This window comes from Theobroma umbraticum, unplaced genomic scaffold (genome assembly GCF_002168275.2).
Source record: "Theobroma umbraticum cultivar Fairchild unplaced genomic scaffold, ASM216827v3 scaffold_130.0, whole genome shotgun sequence".
Taxonomy (NCBI): Eukaryota; Viridiplantae; Streptophyta; class Magnoliopsida; order Malvales; family Malvaceae; genus Theobroma; species Theobroma umbraticum.
In genome coordinates, this window is record NW_018397264.1 from 7511458 (window position 1) to 7528938 (window position 17481).

General features: G+C 38.6%; 6 protein-coding genes across 7 annotated transcripts; 1 reads left to right on the top strand and 5 right to left on the bottom strand.

The window, feature by feature from the left end:
* Positions 1-629: 629 nt before the first annotated feature.
* Positions 630-3264, bottom strand: LOC110422104 (DELLA protein RGL2-like). Its single transcript, XM_021435884.1, has 2 exons — positions 3235-3264; positions 630-2794 (listed from the first exon to the last, which is right to left on the bottom strand). Exon 2 carries the CDS (start codon positions 2694-2696, stop codon positions 891-893), a length of 1806 nt encoding a protein of 601 aa, XP_021291559.1. The 5' UTR covers positions 2697-2794; positions 3235-3264; the 3' UTR covers positions 630-890.
* A 1055-nt stretch (positions 3265-4319) lies between these two features.
* On the top strand, positions 4320-6393 carry UBC32 (ubiquitin-conjugating enzyme 32). Its single transcript, XM_021435796.2, has 5 exons — positions 4320-4593; positions 4787-4918; positions 5018-5102; positions 5494-5657; positions 5742-6393. Exons 1-5 carry the CDS (start codon positions 4483-4485, stop codon positions 6162-6164), a joined length of 915 nt encoding a protein of 304 aa, XP_021291471.1. The 5' UTR covers positions 4320-4482; the 3' UTR covers positions 6165-6393.
* A 26-nt stretch (positions 6394-6419) lies between these two features.
* LOC110422034 (PAPA-1-like family protein / zinc finger (HIT type) family protein) lies at positions 6420-9796 on the bottom strand. The gene is made up of 7 exons (XM_021435795.2): positions 9545-9796; positions 8591-8965; positions 7694-8252; positions 7405-7505; positions 7228-7317; positions 7006-7133; positions 6420-6910 (listed from the first exon to the last, which is right to left on the bottom strand). The coding sequence occupies exons 2-7, from the start codon at positions 8945-8947 to the stop codon at positions 6766-6768; spliced, it is 1380 nt and encodes a 459-aa protein (XP_021291470.1). The 5' UTR covers positions 8948-8965; positions 9545-9796; the 3' UTR covers positions 6420-6765.
* A 249-nt stretch (positions 9797-10045) lies between these two features.
* LOC110422045 (Plant invertase/pectin methylesterase inhibitor superfamily protein) lies at positions 10046-11174 on the bottom strand. The gene has a single exon (XM_021435807.2). The coding sequence runs from the start codon at positions 11135-11137 to the stop codon at positions 10280-10282; it is 858 nt and encodes a 285-aa protein (XP_021291482.1). The 5' UTR covers positions 11138-11174; the 3' UTR covers positions 10046-10279.
* A 1297-nt stretch (positions 11175-12471) lies between these two features.
* On the bottom strand, positions 12472-14191 carry LOC110421800 (Adenine nucleotide alpha hydrolases-like superfamily protein). The gene is made up of 4 exons (XM_021435473.2): positions 13826-14191; positions 13417-13526; positions 13205-13323; positions 12472-12800 (listed from the first exon to the last, which is right to left on the bottom strand). Exons 1-4 carry the CDS (start codon positions 14001-14003, stop codon positions 12722-12724), a joined length of 486 nt encoding a protein of 161 aa, XP_021291148.1. The 5' UTR covers positions 14004-14191; the 3' UTR covers positions 12472-12721.
* A 972-nt stretch (positions 14192-15163) lies between these two features.
* On the bottom strand, positions 15164-17253 carry LOC110421825 (UPF0481 protein At3g47200-like). 2 transcript variants are annotated; one of them, XM_021435511.1, is made up of 2 exons: positions 17105-17253; positions 15164-16770 (listed from the first exon to the last, which is right to left on the bottom strand). In XM_021435511.1, exon 2 carries the CDS (start codon positions 16679-16681, stop codon positions 15350-15352), a length of 1332 nt encoding a protein of 443 aa, XP_021291186.1. In that variant the 5' UTR covers positions 16682-16770; positions 17105-17253; the 3' UTR covers positions 15164-15349. The 2 variants fall into 2 exon arrangements, with proteins under 2 accessions (XP_021291186.1, XP_021291187.1); XM_021435512.2 differs by having other exon boundaries at positions 15164-16779; positions 17105-17222.
* Positions 17254-17481: the final 228 nt, after the last annotated feature.

Consider the following 17481-nt stretch of genomic DNA (forward strand, 5'->3'; position numbering starts at 1 on the left):
CTTGAAATTGAATATAAAGCCGGCAATGCAAGCTTCATGAAAGGAAAATACATGTAAAGCAACAAAACAAAAGTTTCCAAAGGGGAAAAAGAACTTCAGGCGCATTGGCAAGGCTGGAAATGGTGGACAGGCATGTCTGTTGAACTCAAGCTTTGAACTGGTGATGTTCATATAGCAGTACTGATCTATAGAAGCATATAGCAATAAGATATCATTTCACCTAGTCAAATCATTCCCATACCTGGTTCATATGCCAGGTTTGGGATGTCTTTCGACATCTGACAACTAAACAGCTAAATAGTATTGATTCCGGAAAATGAATCTTGGTATGTTTACTTGGCATGGAAGTTAATGGTCTTCAGAAAATGCATTGACCTCTTGCCTGCCTCTGTATGAATTTTCAGATTTAAGCCTTAGAAAGTCAAGGGCCATTCATATGTATTTCTGTAGATTAAGGGCCGGGAGGGGTTTCTATTGATCCATAAAATCCTGCAATAGGATTCGCCATTGCTGGTCATTTCAAGACCTGATATACAGATAATCCATTAATTTGATAACTATATTCAGATAGACAGTGTTTGATATTACAATAAGCACTACGAAATTTTTAATAAGCACAAACATAGAGCTTTTAGTTTTCACTTATGTCAAAAACTGCAACTGTCAAACAAAAACAACAAAGAACAGAAAAGTCACAACTCAAAGCAGACTAGAATCTCTATCTTCACATGTGGAAAAAGACGAAAAATAAAATATCTTAAGCAAGACCAGGAGATAAAACTACCGTCTTATTCACTGTTGATTATCATCCCATGGACTATCACAGTTGAACAGTTGAATGGAAGCAGAAAGCCTAGACAGTGGTCATGTTAAGACATTATATCCACCGTTTAAAAGAACTTCCAAACAGAAAGAGAATGCAGCGGTGTTTCCTTCCATCCAACAAGTAGGCATTTCCCATTCACATGAAGTGTACAGGAACTCCCACAAGAAAAATTTTTGCGAATAAGGTCTGCTTGGTACAGGGATGCCATGCTTAATTCTACCTCCTCCATTCCATATCGAACAAAGAATGCTCTCCAAACATCAAAGTTCACATGTCGTACCTTCCTGTCCTCTCCTTCAGCAGCTACCATGTTCTTAATTCCTTCACTAAAAAACACTGATTCTATGATCTCTCTATTTTTATAATTCTGTTTCATGCAAGTTGCGATGCAATCAAAGTATGCACTGAAGAAGAAAAGAACTTCAATGAAACGGTTCACAAAGATTGGTGAGTTATGGTTGGCCTCAATTTCAGATACCACCATTAAACGAGGATTGATGACTCTGACCACTCTCATTATATTTTCAAGCCGGTTTGGCATTGCAATCATGCCCCTAAAAGCATGCGCAGCATAGACAGCAACCGCTTCTTCAGCATCAAGTTCAAAGAGATCTTCTTTAAGATCTAACATGTCTGGGACCATGATAATCTTAAAAGCAAAGGGTATGCCCAAGCTTTGGGCAAAACTTGACAGCCTCTTACCTGTTTCCTCCATTAAATGTTTTGCATTAGTTGCGGGAGCAGTTATTTTCAGGAGCTCAAGAGGGCATTCAAATCGAGATGCAAGAGCTTGCATTAAGACTGTCCATTGCACCCCATTTCTGATAGCAAGATCAATAATGTGAATCCTCTTTGCCTCAGCCACATTTTCCACAATGGCCTGGATCCCAGTAAATTGTGTAATCTGGCAAAAGGGCAATTGTCCATGACATGCCAATGCAGTGGGGTTCAGGTTCATCATTGCTTCATCCAAATTAAACAGCGGTTTCCTTCTTAAACCCTTTGATGAAGCGCTTCCTGTCTCTCTTTCAATCTTCTCTCGAAGAGCTTCAGTGAAATAGTAGACCGATCGCTGAACTGGATTTCCAGTTTTGAAGGTCATGTAATCACATTGTTTCAGCAATCTGCTAGCGCAGTCATATTGTTGATAGGCTACTTTCTCTGCAGCAGCTAGAAGGAGCATAGCAAGCTCCACATCTTTTATCTCCTGATCAGAAAGTCCAGAGAAAGAAAGATTAAAAGGATGGCCAAGCATGGAGATACTATCAATAGTTTGACAAGATGATTGGATAAGCATCTCTCCAGCAACCCTCATGATTTCTTCAGTTGATAATTTCCTGTCTTCCTCCTTTGTGAGCACAGTTATGTCATTGGCTCCCTCAATTCTTCTTTCCCCATTCAATCGTTTGAATCCACTACCATAGTTGTTCAGCAGCCCAAGCGAGGCCAAGGAAAAAGGGTACTGGTTTTCCTTCTTCATCTCCGCAGCATCTTGAATTCCTGTGGGGATCTGACCAAGCTTTGCAATTTCCTCCAGACATGTTTGAATTGGTGGAGGTGCAGCATTGACACTTACTCCATCAAGATGTCCATAATCTGTAAACGGTTGTTGTTGTTGTTGTTGCTGCTCCTGTGGCCGATTCTTGGAGGAAGTGAATCCTGCCTCCAGTGAGTCATCTTGATAGAATCCATAATCAGAAGGCAAGGATTCAATGCCTCCTGTCTCTCCCCAGTACTCGCCTCCATAAAAACTACTTTGCTTCCCTTTACCACCTCCCTCAAAACTCTCAAAATCTTTATCAGAAGAACTAAGCTTATCTGGAACTCCACCAATGTTCAGATCATCGAAAGTGAACACCACATCCGCCATGCTAGACAGCAAGGAAACTAACAGATCAATATCTGCTTCCTCGGTTCTAATTGGTGTACGTTACTAACACCAAGTAACCAATTTCAGCAATTTCTATGCTGTGAACAAGAAGATTTTTTACTTTTCAACAAGGAATATTAATTATAGTTTTTTACTTTGAAAGAGTCTTACATCTAGTATGGCAACCTTAAATACTTAGTGAAATTTCCAAGGTGGCCTGCACCAGGGTAGGCAATCAACCATGTTTTCACGATTGCCACTTGGATAAAAATTGCTGTGCAGAACAAATTTTTAACCAAGATTTTCATAAACTTTGTGATCAAACAACAGTCAAACAATGCATTCAAAATGCCACAGTCAAGCTGATATCATCCTTGAGGAATTAAATCAATCAGAATCAGCCAAGCATGGTTACAAACACTTGAAGAACGAAGGATGGAAAGTAACAAGAAACAAAGATCATGCAACTGACAACAACAAGGAACATATATTAAAGCATAAATTGAACCTTGATTAAGACATGGAAAGGAAATCTTACAATGCAGCCTGCTGCAAAAAGACTCAAAATCCTAGACAGCTTTGAGATTGACAGCCAAGTAATTTGACATACATTTTTGTCCTTTATGTCTATTTACATTGCCTTTATAACTCACCAGCTGAGTCATCAAGCCTGGTTTTTATCACTGATATTGTCCAGGTCACACCCAGTTTTATTAAATTCATCAAATTTTACAATCCCAAAGCTCCCAAAGTAAAAATCTTTGTTTGCTGCAGAGTTGACATTCTAAATAAGAATAATTTAACATGGCGGCTTGGATTTCTTGAACTATTGACTGAAGGGCAATTGACACGATCTAACAACTTGTAGCCTATAGCTCTAAATTACATGTACTCAAAAACAAACAAACATATATTCCTATCATAGGCATAGGCAAATGAGCATTAATACCATTTTAACTATACAAGAAACAATTATATTTTTTATGATTATTAAAAGAAAAATCTTGCTTAATTGTGAGCATAATGTTTTTCTTATGGCACTATGTTCGATTTAAAATAAAGGAAACCCGTCCTGTTTTCCTTGTCCATCTTTCCTTTTTGAGATGTTTCAAAGTGAAGTCATTTTTCCTTCTTTTTTTTTTAAGATGCCTAATTTTTTATTTTTTATATTATAAATTCATTTTCATGATTTTTTTTATTTTTTTCATATTTAAAACTATTGAACATCTATATTATGAAAAATTCAAATTTTAATATAAAATATATCAAAATAAAATAAAATTTTAATTTTCGTGAAAGTAAAAAAAGGAAAAAAGTAAATTAATTATTTGGGCTAAACACAACTTGATATACAAATCCATCGAAGCCCAGCATAAATGGCTTCCTCTCCTTACTGTATTAGCCCAACTCAAGATTTTAATGGGGCCTAGTGGATCCCTTCAGCCCAGAGAAAATGAATTTAAAATATTTTAAAAAAAAGTGAAGGAACCAGTAACAAAAAGATATTGCCTCTCATCCAATAAAATAATGCCGCGTAACCAAATCTGCATCTCATGACGTGTCAAGTCAACGACTCAAGTCCGGAACTCCCCTTCTTCTTTCTCTCTCTTTCTCTCTTCGCATTAAATAAATACAAAAAGAATCTCTCTTTCGAATTTCAATTTCTCTCGAAAATACGTATTTTATATACGGCGGGTTTAGTCAGCTGATCAGGCGGAGGAGCTGCTGGTGGTGGTAGTAGTGGTGGTAGTAGTGGTGGTTCGACCGTCGATCAGATCGTGATCCGATGGCTGAAGACAAGTACAACCTCAAGAATCCGGCGGTGAAGAGGATTTTACAAGAGGTTAAGGAGATGCAATCCAACCCTTCCGATGATTTCATGAGCCTTCCTCTCGAGGTCCGATTTCCTAAATCCCAAAATTTTAGGGTTTTTTTTTAAGTTTCCAATTTGACGATTCGGGATCGGGGATGGAACAGTGATTAATTTGAAAGTTTCAAGAAATTTGTTGTGAAATTAAGAGGCAAATTGTTTGCTGATTTAAGGGATTATTGAGGACTGTCATGATAAATTTGGGGTTTTTATTTTCCAGGAGAATATATTTGAATGGCAATTTGCAATTAGGGGTCCCAGGGAATCTGAATTTGAAGGAGGGATTTATCATGGAAGGATTCAATTGCCTGCAGAGTATCCATTTAAGCCCCCTTCGTTCATGTTGCTGACTGTAAGCGCTTACGTTTTTTGTATATGTTTTCTCTTTTTTTTTTTTGCAAGTATCTAATTTGATTTGCTAACAAGTTTGTTTGTCTGCCCATTTTTCCAGCCAAACGGGCGTTTTGAAACCCAGACTAAGATTTGCTTAAGTATTTCTAATCACCATCCGGAGCACTGGCAGCCATCTTGGAGTGGTGAGTGTCATTTGTGTTGAATGCAATGCAAATTTCGATATGAATTGTATCCAGAATCTGGATGTTGAGTATGAAGAACTATTTGTATGTTTTAATGTTGTTTCTACTGCTATTTGATGAAGTTCCTCAAAAACAATCACAAAAATTGTAGTGGCAACTACTGAATTGTTATAACATTTAGTAGTAAATTTCCTATCCCGTCATCCTGGCTTGTCCTTGATCTGGCTTTTCTTATTTTGCTTGACTGTGTTTTCGATTGAAGCCAAAAGGTTTCCTTATGGCTTTTTTTTTAAGAGCTGATACTTGATTGAGTTAGAAACTTTAATTAGTAAAATTTGGAGAAGGAAAGATCTAGATAAAACCTTGCTAATCTGGCTGTTGGTATTGATAGTGCGGACTGCTCTAGTGGCACTGATTGCTTTTATGCCCACCAGCCCAAATGGTGCCTTGGGTTCTCTAGACTATAAGAAGGAAGAGAGACGTGCCCTTGCCATCAAATCTCGTGAAGCACCCCCTAAATTTGGGAATCCTGAACGCCAAAAACTTATTGATGAGGTATGTTTTTGCTTAGGTTCCATTTTAATGATGTGATTTTGGAGTGTTTTTGGTTCGATGTTAATGAAGCTTTTGGTGGCACAGATTCATGAATATATGTTAAGCAAGGCGCCACCCGTTCCTCAACTCAGTCCTTCACAGGCCTTAGAAGAACAACCTATGGACATGGATGGAGTAACTCAGGCTAGTCAGCAAGATTCTGTGAGCATGGCTGCTGGGGATGGGCTCCCAAATCATGCAGTAGGTGACAGGGTTGTCGAAGAAGAGCCTGTGGCTCCAGCCAATGCTAATCCTGCTCCTGCTGAAATCAGGGTCGTGAGAGAGGCTCCTGCCAGGGGACCAAATAATCAGCCGCTGCAAGGGCCAGAGATGAGGGTTCAAAAATCTGCTGACGATCGCTTGTTTACATGGGCTGCTGTTGGACTTAGCATTGCAATTTTGGTTCTTTTGTTGAAGAAGTTTTTGAAATCTAGTGGACATGGTGCTGTTTTCATGGATGGGTCATAGATCCAGCGAGGATCTACTATGTCCTGTACTTCGCGCTGACAGATTGGTTCGAGAAGAAACAGGAATCTATCAAGATTTTTATTTACATCTAGAGTGGATCGATTTGTAATATAGTATGCCATCTTGAAAATATTAGCTATCGTAAGTAATGGTATATGTCAGCAATCAATTATCATATGTAAGCATGATTAATACACTTATAATTTTGATTATTCATTGCTTGGTGAAACTCTTTTGTTGTTCATTCCAGCTGTCTAAACACAATGATTCAATCATTATCATATACTCTTGAAGCATGTCTATTAACCAGGGAAAAATAGTGACTTCCTATTGTAGCCACATAACAAATGGAGGGTGGATGAGAGATGGTAGAGATTTCTTTACAGTGGTTAGGTGCATGCAACATTGTTCATGCACAAATAACTAGCGGTGAGAAAGAGTACAATAGCAGGAGTGAGCTTAGGTCAACAGGTAAAGGGCCTCAAACATCCGAAAGTAAAAATGACCTATATCTTGGCGGAGAGTAACCAGCTTGCCTCCAGTTAGGCACCCTCATTCTGATCTCACCAAAATATACCAAAATGAATCATGGAACTTCATCTCAGCATGCAATCAAAGGTTGAGTCTTTCCATGTATTGCCTTGTAACAATCAAGACTGCACAGGGGAAGCTTGGACTTGGAATCTCGATACTTGTATGTGTTTGTACAATTTGGACCAGCACATTTTTCTCGGGGTGGGGGATAACTGGAGGGAAAAGAAACCCATAAATCCCACTGAGGAACAACCAGAAAAGCATATAAGTCATAAAACGCACCAGACGGACGGATTTGCAAGAGTACCTGCATGGCACTGAATTGAATAAATGTGGTAGACCGATATCTTCAGAAAATATAACCGTTGTTCCAGCAGGACCTATAACCCATCTCACCGTGTTTGATGCAAGAGTTTCAGATTTGGCAGCCTTTCCCTGCATCAATTAAGATCAAAATGCATGAGAACACTGCTACAAAACACACACAGAAAATTGCATAATAATAATAATATAAAAAGAACTCAAGGACCTGTGCCAATTCATCCCGCTGCTTCTTAATCTTTTCTTCCCTCTTCTTTCTTCCAGAATCTTGACCAAGAATTTTTCTGATTGCCTCAGCCTGAGACAATTCAAAGACTAGACTGTTTCTCAAATGATCAAAAAACAATAATAAATCACCCAAAAGAACAAAAGAAATGTGTAAAACCTCAGCTTCCCTGGCTGCTTTCTCTGACTGCATTCTACGCCTCTGTGCAGCCTCAGCCTTCTTCAACTGTTGCTCCACTTCAGAAAGTTTCTCCTTTTGTTCTATCATTACCAACCAATATTAAAACAAAACCAATTCAACATTTAGCACCAAAAGCTCAAAGACACTTTAAAAAAAAAATTTGCAGCTATATCATTACCAATCCAGGTTATTAAAAGGGGTAAAGGAATATCATCATATGAGGGGAAGAAAAAAGGAAGTAAATGTAGAATGTGAGGAAATTGCTAACTTTTAGGTGGGGCAGGAGGTAAACCATCAGGGAACTCAACAAGATTGACACCAGGACCAGATAACAGATCTTTCCCACACTGAAGAGCTCGATTACGTGTAGTGGGAATTGATTCAGTTCTTCCTTCTACCAACAAATCAACTGATCCCCTTCCCAGCTTCTTCCTTTTAGATCCAGGCTCATCATCTGATATAGGCTCATCTTCTTCCACATAATCTTTATCCTCAAAAATAGCACCATCTCTCCCAAATCTCTCATCCTGTTCATCTTTATAGTTTGAGAGACCATTTGGAGCATTCAGTCTCCCTAGATAACGAATTTCCTCATCTTGACCATCATCATCACTATTTAAACCCACATCCAAGACCCGCCTCTTAGGAACCCGCTTGCTCTTACGAGTTGGCCCATTCCTGTCAGTTTCATTCACGGCTACACTTACCCCAGGTGCCTTTCCCTTAGAAGAATACCCCTTTCCATACCCAAAGCCACTTCTAGAGATATCCTTCCATTGTACTCCAAAGCCTTTCCCCTTATCCGAAGGATAGGAGCCTTTGTTGTCCTGCAGCGATTGTTCATACAACAAACTATCAGTTTGCAAGCCAATAATTGCATTCCAACAGAATACTAAAAGAAAACTGACACATTATAATTTATGGAAAAAAAGAAGTGACAAATGACAATGAGACCAGATCAACACCTACTAACTAAAAAATATCAAAGGAGAAATGCCTTCTAATGAACCTCTTCCAATTGCATTGATAAATAGGACAGACATATCGCAGAGAAAAGAAACATCAAATTCAATACCAAATTGTTGGTCACAACAAACAGTTTTTTATAAACAATATAAGCTGATAATCATTAGCAATCCAGTGTTTTGAGACAATATCAAATTACCAGGAGAAAGGACTTCTCTTGGGTTTGAGGGGCATCAGAAAAATGAGAAGACTTAGTTAAGGTAGGCACACCACCAAAGGCATGTTCTGCTGTGGATATTGTGTGGATTGTACGGGTAACCCCACCAAGCTTGAGCTTAAGTTTCAGCTTATTCTCACTTCCAAATCCATTAGAACCATTCCTAAAATTTTGATCTTCATTGCCACTGCAACCTATGGCTTGTGTAGGTGATGACATCAAAATGTAGTTATGCATAAATGTCTGTTGAGAACAGCGGGGACGGCGTGATATACTACTCCTCTTCTTCCTTACAGTACAGCCAACAACAGCAAACCCTTCGTCGCCAAAGCTTTCCATAATGGCCAGGGAATCCAACTCTTGGACAGCAAATGAAAAAAGTAAGCTCAGAATAGACAAGTAAAAGGAAAGAAAGCACACCAAACCAGAAAAGAATTTCAATAATCATATGGGCAATAAATGAAGATGAATTTTCTACTTGACAGGAACAAAATCCAATAAATAAAAATAAAAAAAATCAGTAAATATTGAATCTGAAATTGCACTGTACTTTGGTCCCTTTATAAGGTAGCAATTTTTCACTACTATGACAATGAATCAAACCAAACTAAACAACTCCCTCGGTGTTTTCTTTTCCTGCTTATTTATTAAGAAAAAGTTTAAAAACAAAAAAAAAAATGAATTTATAGCTCAAAATTCTCAATGCCGAGGCCCCTAAAAAATTCATAAACAAGGCTGCATTTTTGGCCCTAAAACCTACACCTTGGAGCTTAACAAAACATATCATCCCCCAACAACTAGCTTCTAAGTCTACACATCTAAAAGTTCACAAAAAAATTTCAAATCCTTATTACAGCATTCTCCTTTTAAACAGAGGATGAAAACCCACCAACAGAAATAAGAAAAGAAACCAAGAAAAAATATGCAAACACTTACCCAAATTCTACGACAGAAAAACAACGTCTGGCACTTTAGTCAGAAAGGGTTCTGTGAAATTCTCTTCTGGTTTCGTTTTGAAGGAAACTTGGGTTCGTGAAAGACCAAAGGGTTTTGCCCGCCCAGGAATGGCTTTGGTAAAGGACACTGTAAGGGGGACTTTTTTTATCTGTTCCATTTTTTTCAATTTTTTTTGGCTCCCAAACCAAGCAGTAAACCCCAATTTTTTTTTCCTTTTTCTTTTTTAGTTTTTTCAAGTCTTTTTGCTTCCCCGGCATAAACAAATTGAGCAGGATCTTGAGAAAGAGATAGGTCAAAAGACCAAGCCCATAGGCTGGACGGATCATATTGAATTAGTGAGCCTAGGCCCAAATATAGTTTTCTTTTCCTTTCCATTTCTTTTTCTCCTGAATTTATCATTTAACTCTTAATAACCTGAGAATCACTCATTTTCGAGAGAATTTGGGTTTGGATTTGACATTGTATGTAAATAGTGGGGAAAAAAAAGATGTATTGCAACCCAATGAAGAGTTTAGAAAATATATATGCAAGAGAAAAAAATGTGATACAACAGCATTTATTGGTTTTTGTGTTCATAAGGAACTAAAGATTAGATCATCTCTAGAAGTTCTTTGGAGACGTTAAGGGAGTGTACAAAGAACAAATGAATTACTAAAGCTAGCTCTTGTTCCCAAGTTTTAAAGTAAAAATCCTAGTTAAAATTGGAAACAAAAATCAATGAATCATGTCTGCAAGGACAAGGATGATGCCTGCAATATTCATAAGATTCTCATTGATTTTAGCCATTGGAGAAACTCCTTCAGGAATCGGATTAGGCTGCCCTGTGAAACCATCATCACATGTCCCGAAATCTGAAATGGTTGCACTAATCATGGTAGCAATGGTACCAAGATCTTTAAGTGGGATTGCATCAATGGCTTCTTGCATGTTGTCCAAGGCATCATCATAAATTTCCTTGCAGTCGTTAAGTTTTGCCACTGTCTTGGGATCGGATTTAGGGTCGTCAGCCATTTTTGCAGCGATGGCAATAGCCTGTTTTGTTTGCTCAGTGCCAGACTTTATCAACATTTCAACTACCGATGAGAGGTCTGATTTTCCATTGTAGAAAGGTGCAATGCAGGCTAAGCAAAGAGCAGCGTGATCAGTTTTGCCACACAGGCTTAAGATCTGAGGGTCAGTTACCGTTTTTGCTCCCACCCCAAGGTTTGAGGAAAGTGGTGATAGCGGAAGTTGAATTTTGGGTAACTTTAACCCTGGAGATGAATCAATTGTTGGAGTGGCGGGAACTGGGTCTGAGGCAGTGCTTGGAGAGGGAGGAGAAGGTGGAGTGACGGAAACTGGGGCTGGGGCAGTACTTGGGGGAGGCGGAGAAGGCGGTGGCTGTGATGTAGGAGTGGAGGCAGGAGAAGATTGTGAGTGTGATTTGGAGGAAGCAGAAAAAGATGAAGACAGTCCTGGCCCTCCTTCCGAGACAGTTTGATTGCGAGGCACGCAAATGGCTTGCGCAGAGGTGAACAGAACGATGCACAAGAATAGGAATACAAGCAGTTTTTTATTGGTTCTAAATTCCATGTTTTCTTGGTTGTCTTTTGTTTGCAGAGTTTCAAGATAAAAGAGCAGAAGAAAAATGGTGGATTGGAAGGTGAAGGAACATATAAATCGTTGAGGGTTTTTTTGGGTGGTTACACTATTCATGGTAAGAGGTAGTTAACCAGGAAAAATAGGATGACCATTAGAAAACGTAGTCAACATGAACATTTTGCTGTTTTGGCAGTGTTTTCCGCGGCTCATCCATCAGGCCCCCGCTCAGGAAATTCTTCCCAGCCATGATCATGACACAGGGAGTCAAAGACTTTCCAATCCGGGCATTTGTAGTCGTAGGCTAGATTGTCTAAAATTAGATAATAACATTTCAGTTTACAAAACTTAGAACATTTGGGGAAACTGTGAGAAAATTATTGAGTCAGATCATCTTTAACTTGATTTATCCTAATGAAGCAATAACATTAATTTGTTAATCAAAGGTTTCTCGACCCTTCAAATTCAACTACCAATGGTACTGATCTTCTCCAGTATTAAAAAATAACAGAGATACCTATTACTTGATTCTAAAGTAAATGGCGTATATTGAACTTATTTTATGGATGAAATTTGCAATGATCTAACATTTCTATTGCTTCTTAGCAATGGAGAGGATCCTTTCACTTGGATCAATAGCTCTGCTGCTGTCATAAATTTATTGCAGAAAAATATACCGATCCAATTCTAAATTCATTTTAGGTTGTTTCATACATCAGTGATATCACTATCTCGATCTCGTTTTGTAAAATTATGGAAACGAAAAGTCAAGCAACTAGACAGGCAGTTTTCTGAAACACAAACAGCCTCCTGATTTTGTGAGGCAATGCCCATATTCTAAGTTAGAAGTTTCTTGTGCTTAGACAAGGTTTGAGATTCAGATCCTCTCACATTGCAGCATAAATGCATAGTTAAAAACCAAAATTACTTGATACGGACTATTAACTCTAGAAGCACCAAATTTCCTGTTTAAGAGAGCAATGCTGCAAAATACAATTGTAAATCAGAGATCGGGATGATCAAGAGGCTCTGATTCCTCACTAACATAACATCTCAGCCCCCATACCAATTTCAACACTCCCTCTGGGCCTAAGTTGCAAGGCAGTGACAGAAACACCAATTAATTTCAACCCAGAGTGCAGGGACAAGCATAAAGTCAGTTGAAACATTTACCATCTGCTGCCATGTCAAGGGAGGTGAGTCTGCAATTATCTTTGGATATCAATTAGCCAGCTATAAGTTTCTAATGAGTTCTACTTTTAATTTCCAAAGCAGATGCCGCATAAAATGTTTCATCCAAAATCATAAACCCAGAAAAAGAAAATTAGTTCAAACAATCAAAACAATCACTGATCAGCAGTTCCTAGAACTGCAGACAGAATTTATTCTCACATTAGTCCTTGATTGGCAAGTCTAGTTTACAGGAAACCCCATCAATATATACAATAACATGAAGCTTGTCTAACTTCAAGAAAAGGTTTAAATCAACAGGTTTATTTCATACAACTTAATTCTACATTCCACCACATAAACCAGGCCAGCCGCCAGCAAAATAAGTCATCAGAGCAAGCGTAGCACTCAGTCATGATGCTTCACCACAGTAACAGGGCAGGAACCATTATTCACCACATAGTTGCTTACACTGCCCATTATAGCCCTGAAAAAGAAATGAACAAAATTTAAAGGACATAAAAAACAAGCAAAATCCTGAAACATGATTATGATCAACCAATAAGGGACTGAATCATCTGCCTATTCCAGCCACAATGCAGCACTGGTGGTACCGGATTTAGTGTTCATGCTTGAATGTAATGGTAAAGAAAACTTTGATCCAATGTAGCAAAGAATCTTTCTCTTCAAGCAATAATCAGAAACTATAAATATGAAATGTATCACTTTAGCCGGACTGAAAGCACAAGGTATCGCAATTCATGATCCCCATGTGAACAAACAGGGCTTTTAAGGAAAAACCAAAGGACATCCCCAAAAAAATCAAAGCCATCGCTGATTCAAATTCTTTGAAGCAAGATAAACTATTGAGATCTATTGATGGAATTTCACCTCTTAAGCTTGCCAAGCCCTCTGTTTCCTACAATTATGCAGCTCAGAGGGATATTATCAATGGCCTCACATAACTTATCACGTGGATCACCCCAGAAAATCTTCATGAGCACCTCAACCTGGATACATACACAACATCAACTACTCCATTAAGGATTACGATAACAGTATTTAAATGAAGTTCAGTTCCCTGGATTTGGAGAAGAAATTACTTCTTTCTCCGTAGCCGCTGTGTTGACAATGTCCAAGGTTTCAGGGTCAGGCTTCATCCCGTACTTCTTCATGACAACGGGATCAGAGAACTCACTTAAAGGGATAAAAGCTACAAAACAGATGTACCCCAAAAGAAAATCAATCAATTTAAGGCAAAGACAGTTTCATGGGAAGGAAAAAACAAATACTAATAATAACAAGTCCATTATTCCTTTCATTTTACCTTCTAAAGAAAGTATAAAGTTTCAAATTTTCATTCATTTGGGCCCATTTGTCTGTAAACTACACATGTCTTTTGTCTGGTTTCTTGTATATAATTAGATAATCTGGTTTTTCTCGAGAAACAAACAGAAAGTTAATGTCAAAAAAAAAAGAGAGAGAGAGAGAGAGAAAGAAAGAGGAGTATACGTGAACCGGTGACTTCCCAAAGCTGCATCTCCCCCTCCTCATAATTCCCTTCAGGTCGTATGGTAACAAGGATAAGATGATCCCCTTTCCGGATAACGTTATCCACAGCCCATTTCAACGCATTCTTGCTGCTTGCAGAGAAATCCACGGCCACCCCAACTCTCCTTTCAGCCTCCATATCTCACTCTCTCTCTTTTTCTCTCTCACCGTAGGTATACGTATACTTATCCGTATATATCTATGTTAAAGCTTTTCTGAGCCTTTGTTTTTTCCTCTGGTTTCTGGATTGACCTGCGTTGCGCTTCTGTGGAGATCTAGAATGTGTTTAGACTTGCCAGAAATACCGCAACTTTAGTGAAAGTGAGAGAATTGCCAGAAAAAGTTGTAAAGTGGGAGTTCACTGTTTGCGGTCGGGTGTACGTTTTGACCTTTTTGAGCCGTTCGATGGAGCATTTAGAGGGTTTTGATGAAGATCGAGCGGTGAACGTGGAGGTTAGACCCTCGTTCAGAAGGATTGGATTTTTTCTCTTTGTCGAGTCGTGGGCCTCACTTGGATATATTATGTTCGATGAATGGGATTTGTCGTTGTCAATTATTTAAATAAAAGAAAAATAAAATAACAGCCTACAATCGAAAATGAAGTTATTTAAAGCAGATAATTAATAATATATTTTTAAAAATATTTTATTTTATATAATTATAAACAGATGTCGGCTATAAATATCATTAAATAATAAAAAATTGTAACATGAACCAAAAGATCAAACATAAGTCAATTTCGATTATTTCAATTTTAAAGTATAATTTGACAAGTTTGGTTATTTGTTAATAAAAATTCAATTAATTTAATTTTGAATATTTTAAAATCCAACCGATTGATTAGAAATTATGTGCAATAATAATAACCATATATCTCCCCAGTTGATAATTAAGTAATGTGCCTCTTTGCATGGTTTAGTCTCCCTCCGCGGCCACTAGGCATCCCTCCCATTCAAGAATTTGGGTGATGCAACTTTTCTTTAAGGAATAAAAAACCAAAGCCTTTAAAAGTAAGGCAGGTCTTAGCTAATAAGTATTAACTATTGGTCTTAGCTAATAAGTATTAACTATTACAAAATGGGGCATGGCCACTTGGCAAGTGGTCCTCAGAAAACAAAAGGAGAAGAAATGAAAAAGGTGTGGAATTCGGATAATCAGGAAAAGTTGCTCCTGTGTACATTAATATCAAATTGCATATGTAAATGATCTAAACTAAAAGAATAAAGCTGCTTCGGGTTTCCTTTTGGTTTTTGACTGCGAGGTTGCAGCTGCCTAGAAATGATTGGAAAAAGACTCTGATGGTCATGGTGAATATATATCAAACAATTTATTTTTTCTCCTGGCAATATGCAGGGAATCATGGACAAAAGCCTTGAATGATTCTGAGGGTTGTTTGTGATCTGCATCAAATGGCATTGAAAACAGGTGCAGTACTGTTGTTGTTTCAAGAAAAGCAATGGATCACGCTCCTGATGAAATTTTTTCCTAGAATCTGTGAACAAAAAAGGAGACTATGGAGAACAAAGCTCCAATCAAGATGAGGAGGATGAGGAAAACTGCAATGACAACCACAATACGAGGCAGAGGGTGTTGGAGATGTCTAGGCTCCGTTGGCTTCCAATTCCATCTGCCTTTCTTATAGTCTTTCACTTGCTCACAGAGGCCGTCATAGTAAAAATCGGTCACATTCTCCATCACATACATCTCCTCCCATAGCCTATGAAACAACGTGCTGACCTGCTTTCTGTCAATGACATCGTAGTTGGTCAGGATTTGCTTTCTTTTCAGTAGTTTCACATCTTTTTCGTCTTGGAGCAGGCTTTTCATCAGAAGCACATAGGATGAGATGTGCGGCGTGCTTTGATCAGAACGACACTGCTCAAAAGCAATGAGATTCCTGAAGAGCCTTTCTGTGTACTGATGGACTTCTACAGGTGGAATTTCGAGGACACCTCTGACAAATTTTATGTCTAGTAAGTCCTCCGTTGTAGCCCTTTTGAGCTTAATTCCAGCGGCTATGAGCCCAGTTGCCTTATGAGGCAAACCTCTTTGTCCTTCTTGCTTTGCTTTGGCCCGTGGAAATGTTGGGAGGAAACAGTGCCGGATTAAGTCAAGGAAATGGTTTCCTTCTTGCCCGAATTTCGCCAGATGAAGTCTGTGATCCCCTGGAATCATGTTTCTAAAGAAACGGAAGGCAAGTTCGGTGAGGGACAGTTTGCACTGTTCAGGAATCGGTACGATTTCGAACAATCGTTGAAGAATGAAATAGGGAATCTGGTTTTCTAGCAATAACATGTCGCACCTCAACTCGTACAGCAGTCCTGACGTGTTAAACACGTAATCACCACGGCGTTTTAGACCCTTTATAGCATACTTGAGGAAGAGCTCGATGAGGAAACCGGCATCGACCAACATGAGCTCCACGAATTCATTGCTCGACAGTTTGATCTGTTCATGATCTTCATAGAACAGTCTTGCTTTGTGCTCTAGCTCTCTCAAAGTCTTCACACATTTGTCCAGGGTCGGTTCCAGATGAGGTTTTCGATTCAGGAGAGAGTATAGGTAACGCCACTTATGCTCTTCCATGGTTTTCAAATTGTTCTTACCCTGATGGAAAGGACCGATGGAAATCGTCTGAGGGATGTAATGGTTTTCATTTTTCTCCAGGAGCTTCTTACTGACTCTGCATATACAACTTGCAGTAGACATTGTCTCCATCTTTTCTTTGAGTGGAATCACAAGAGCATCATAAGACGCTGCCGGGATTTCGATTGCAACTTGGTTCCGGATATCTGTCTCTTCCGACAGCGTAGCCATCCAGTTCTATGAGGAGATTCACCCACCGGACTGTAACTACAAGCTGAAAACAAGCTTTTTGGTAACTGGCCAGTCAGTGTTATTACAACCTGCAATGGCTTCAGAAAGTCACTAAAATGGTTGTCAACAATGAAATTTTTACAAAAGGAAATGAAAACATAAACTAAAGATCCACTTTTACTGGATTGAACTGTTTCAAAGTTAATTTTCAGGGGATTTATGGGATTAACAGATCCATTTGGAATGTCAGAAAGTTCAGTTCAGAGTCTGATATCCATACTAAGATGTATATAGATTTTTCTCATCCTTTCCTATTTGATTTTCATCGGCAGGAAATCTAAACAAACAACAACATCAATTGCTTTCAGCATTAACTTTTGATGCAAATAATCCTGAAGATGTTGGTACAGCAGGTTACTTTACCTCATTGGGGACAGCCACTGAATTTACCATAACAATTCTGAAAACCTGCAAAAACACCTGGCTTGCCCATAGGACTTAGCTGAGCCATTACCAAACACAGCATTTGATCCTGCCATCTTAATCACTTATTTAAACCTCATATTCATAAAGATTAGGAAACTAAAGAAGCTATATATCTTCATACAACCTGAGCGAATCCGAGATAACTTGGGAAGATTGGTAACAGCAAAGGAAGAAAAACAGTATGCTGTGAAACAGAAAAGAAATCGAGAATCTATTCATTGCATAGCTTAAGTAGCAAATCTGACAAAAGCATCCTGCCATCCTGGAAACTCCCATGGAAAGCATGTGGCATTATCCAGCTTTGTTTCGAGTAA

What these genes read in the sequence shown, in the direction of transcription:
- LOC110422104 (XM_021435884.1), bottom strand. Translation starts at nt 2,696, where the DNA reads ATGGCGGATGTGGTGTTCACTTTCGATGATCTGAACATTGGTGGAGTT.
- UBC32 (XM_021435796.2), top strand. Translation starts at nt 4,483, where the DNA reads ATGGCTGAAGACAAGTACAACCTCAAGAATCCGGCGGTGAAGAGGATT. An exon ending in TCATGAGCCTTCCTCTCGAG is followed by an intron (nt 4,594 to 4,786) that starts GTCCGATTTCCT and finishes TTTATTTTCCAG; the next exon opens with GAGAATATATTTGAATGGCA. An exon ending in GCCAAAAACTTATTGATGAG is followed by an intron (nt 5,658 to 5,741) that starts GTATGTTTTTGC and finishes TTGGTGGCACAG; the next exon opens with ATTCATGAATATATGTTAAG.
- LOC110422034 (XM_021435795.2), bottom strand. Translation starts at nt 8,947, where the DNA reads ATGGAAAGCTTTGGCGACGAAGGGTTTGCTGTTGTTGGCTGTACTGTA. An exon ending in AAGAGAAGTCCTTTCTCCTG is followed by an intron (nt 8,253 to 8,590) that starts GTAATTTGATAT and finishes CAATCGCTGCAG; the next exon opens with GACAACAAAGGCTCCTATCC. An exon ending in ACCTCCTGCCCCACCTAAAA is followed by an intron (nt 7,506 to 7,693) that starts GTTAGCAATTTC and finishes TGGTAATGATAG; the next exon opens with AACAAAAGGAGAAACTTTCT.
- LOC110422045 (XM_021435807.2), bottom strand. Translation starts at nt 11,137, where the DNA reads ATGGAATTTAGAACCAATAAAAAACTGCTTGTATTCCTATTCTTGTGC.
- LOC110421800 (XM_021435473.2), bottom strand. Translation starts at nt 14,003, where the DNA reads ATGGAGGCTGAAAGGAGAGTTGGGGTGGCCGTGGATTTCTCTGCAAGC. An exon ending in TTGGGAAGTCACCGGTTCAC is followed by an intron (nt 13,527 to 13,825) that starts GTATACTCCTCT and finishes TCTGTTTTGTAG; the next exon opens with CTTTTATCCCTTTAAGTGAG. An exon ending in CAGCGGCTACGGAGAAAGAA is followed by an intron (nt 13,324 to 13,416) that starts GTAATTTCTTCT and finishes GTATGTATCCAG; the next exon opens with GTTGAGGTGCTCATGAAGAT.
- LOC110421825 (XM_021435511.1), bottom strand. Translation starts at nt 16,681, where the DNA reads ATGGCTACGCTGTCGGAAGAGACAGATATCCGGAACCAAGTTGCAATC.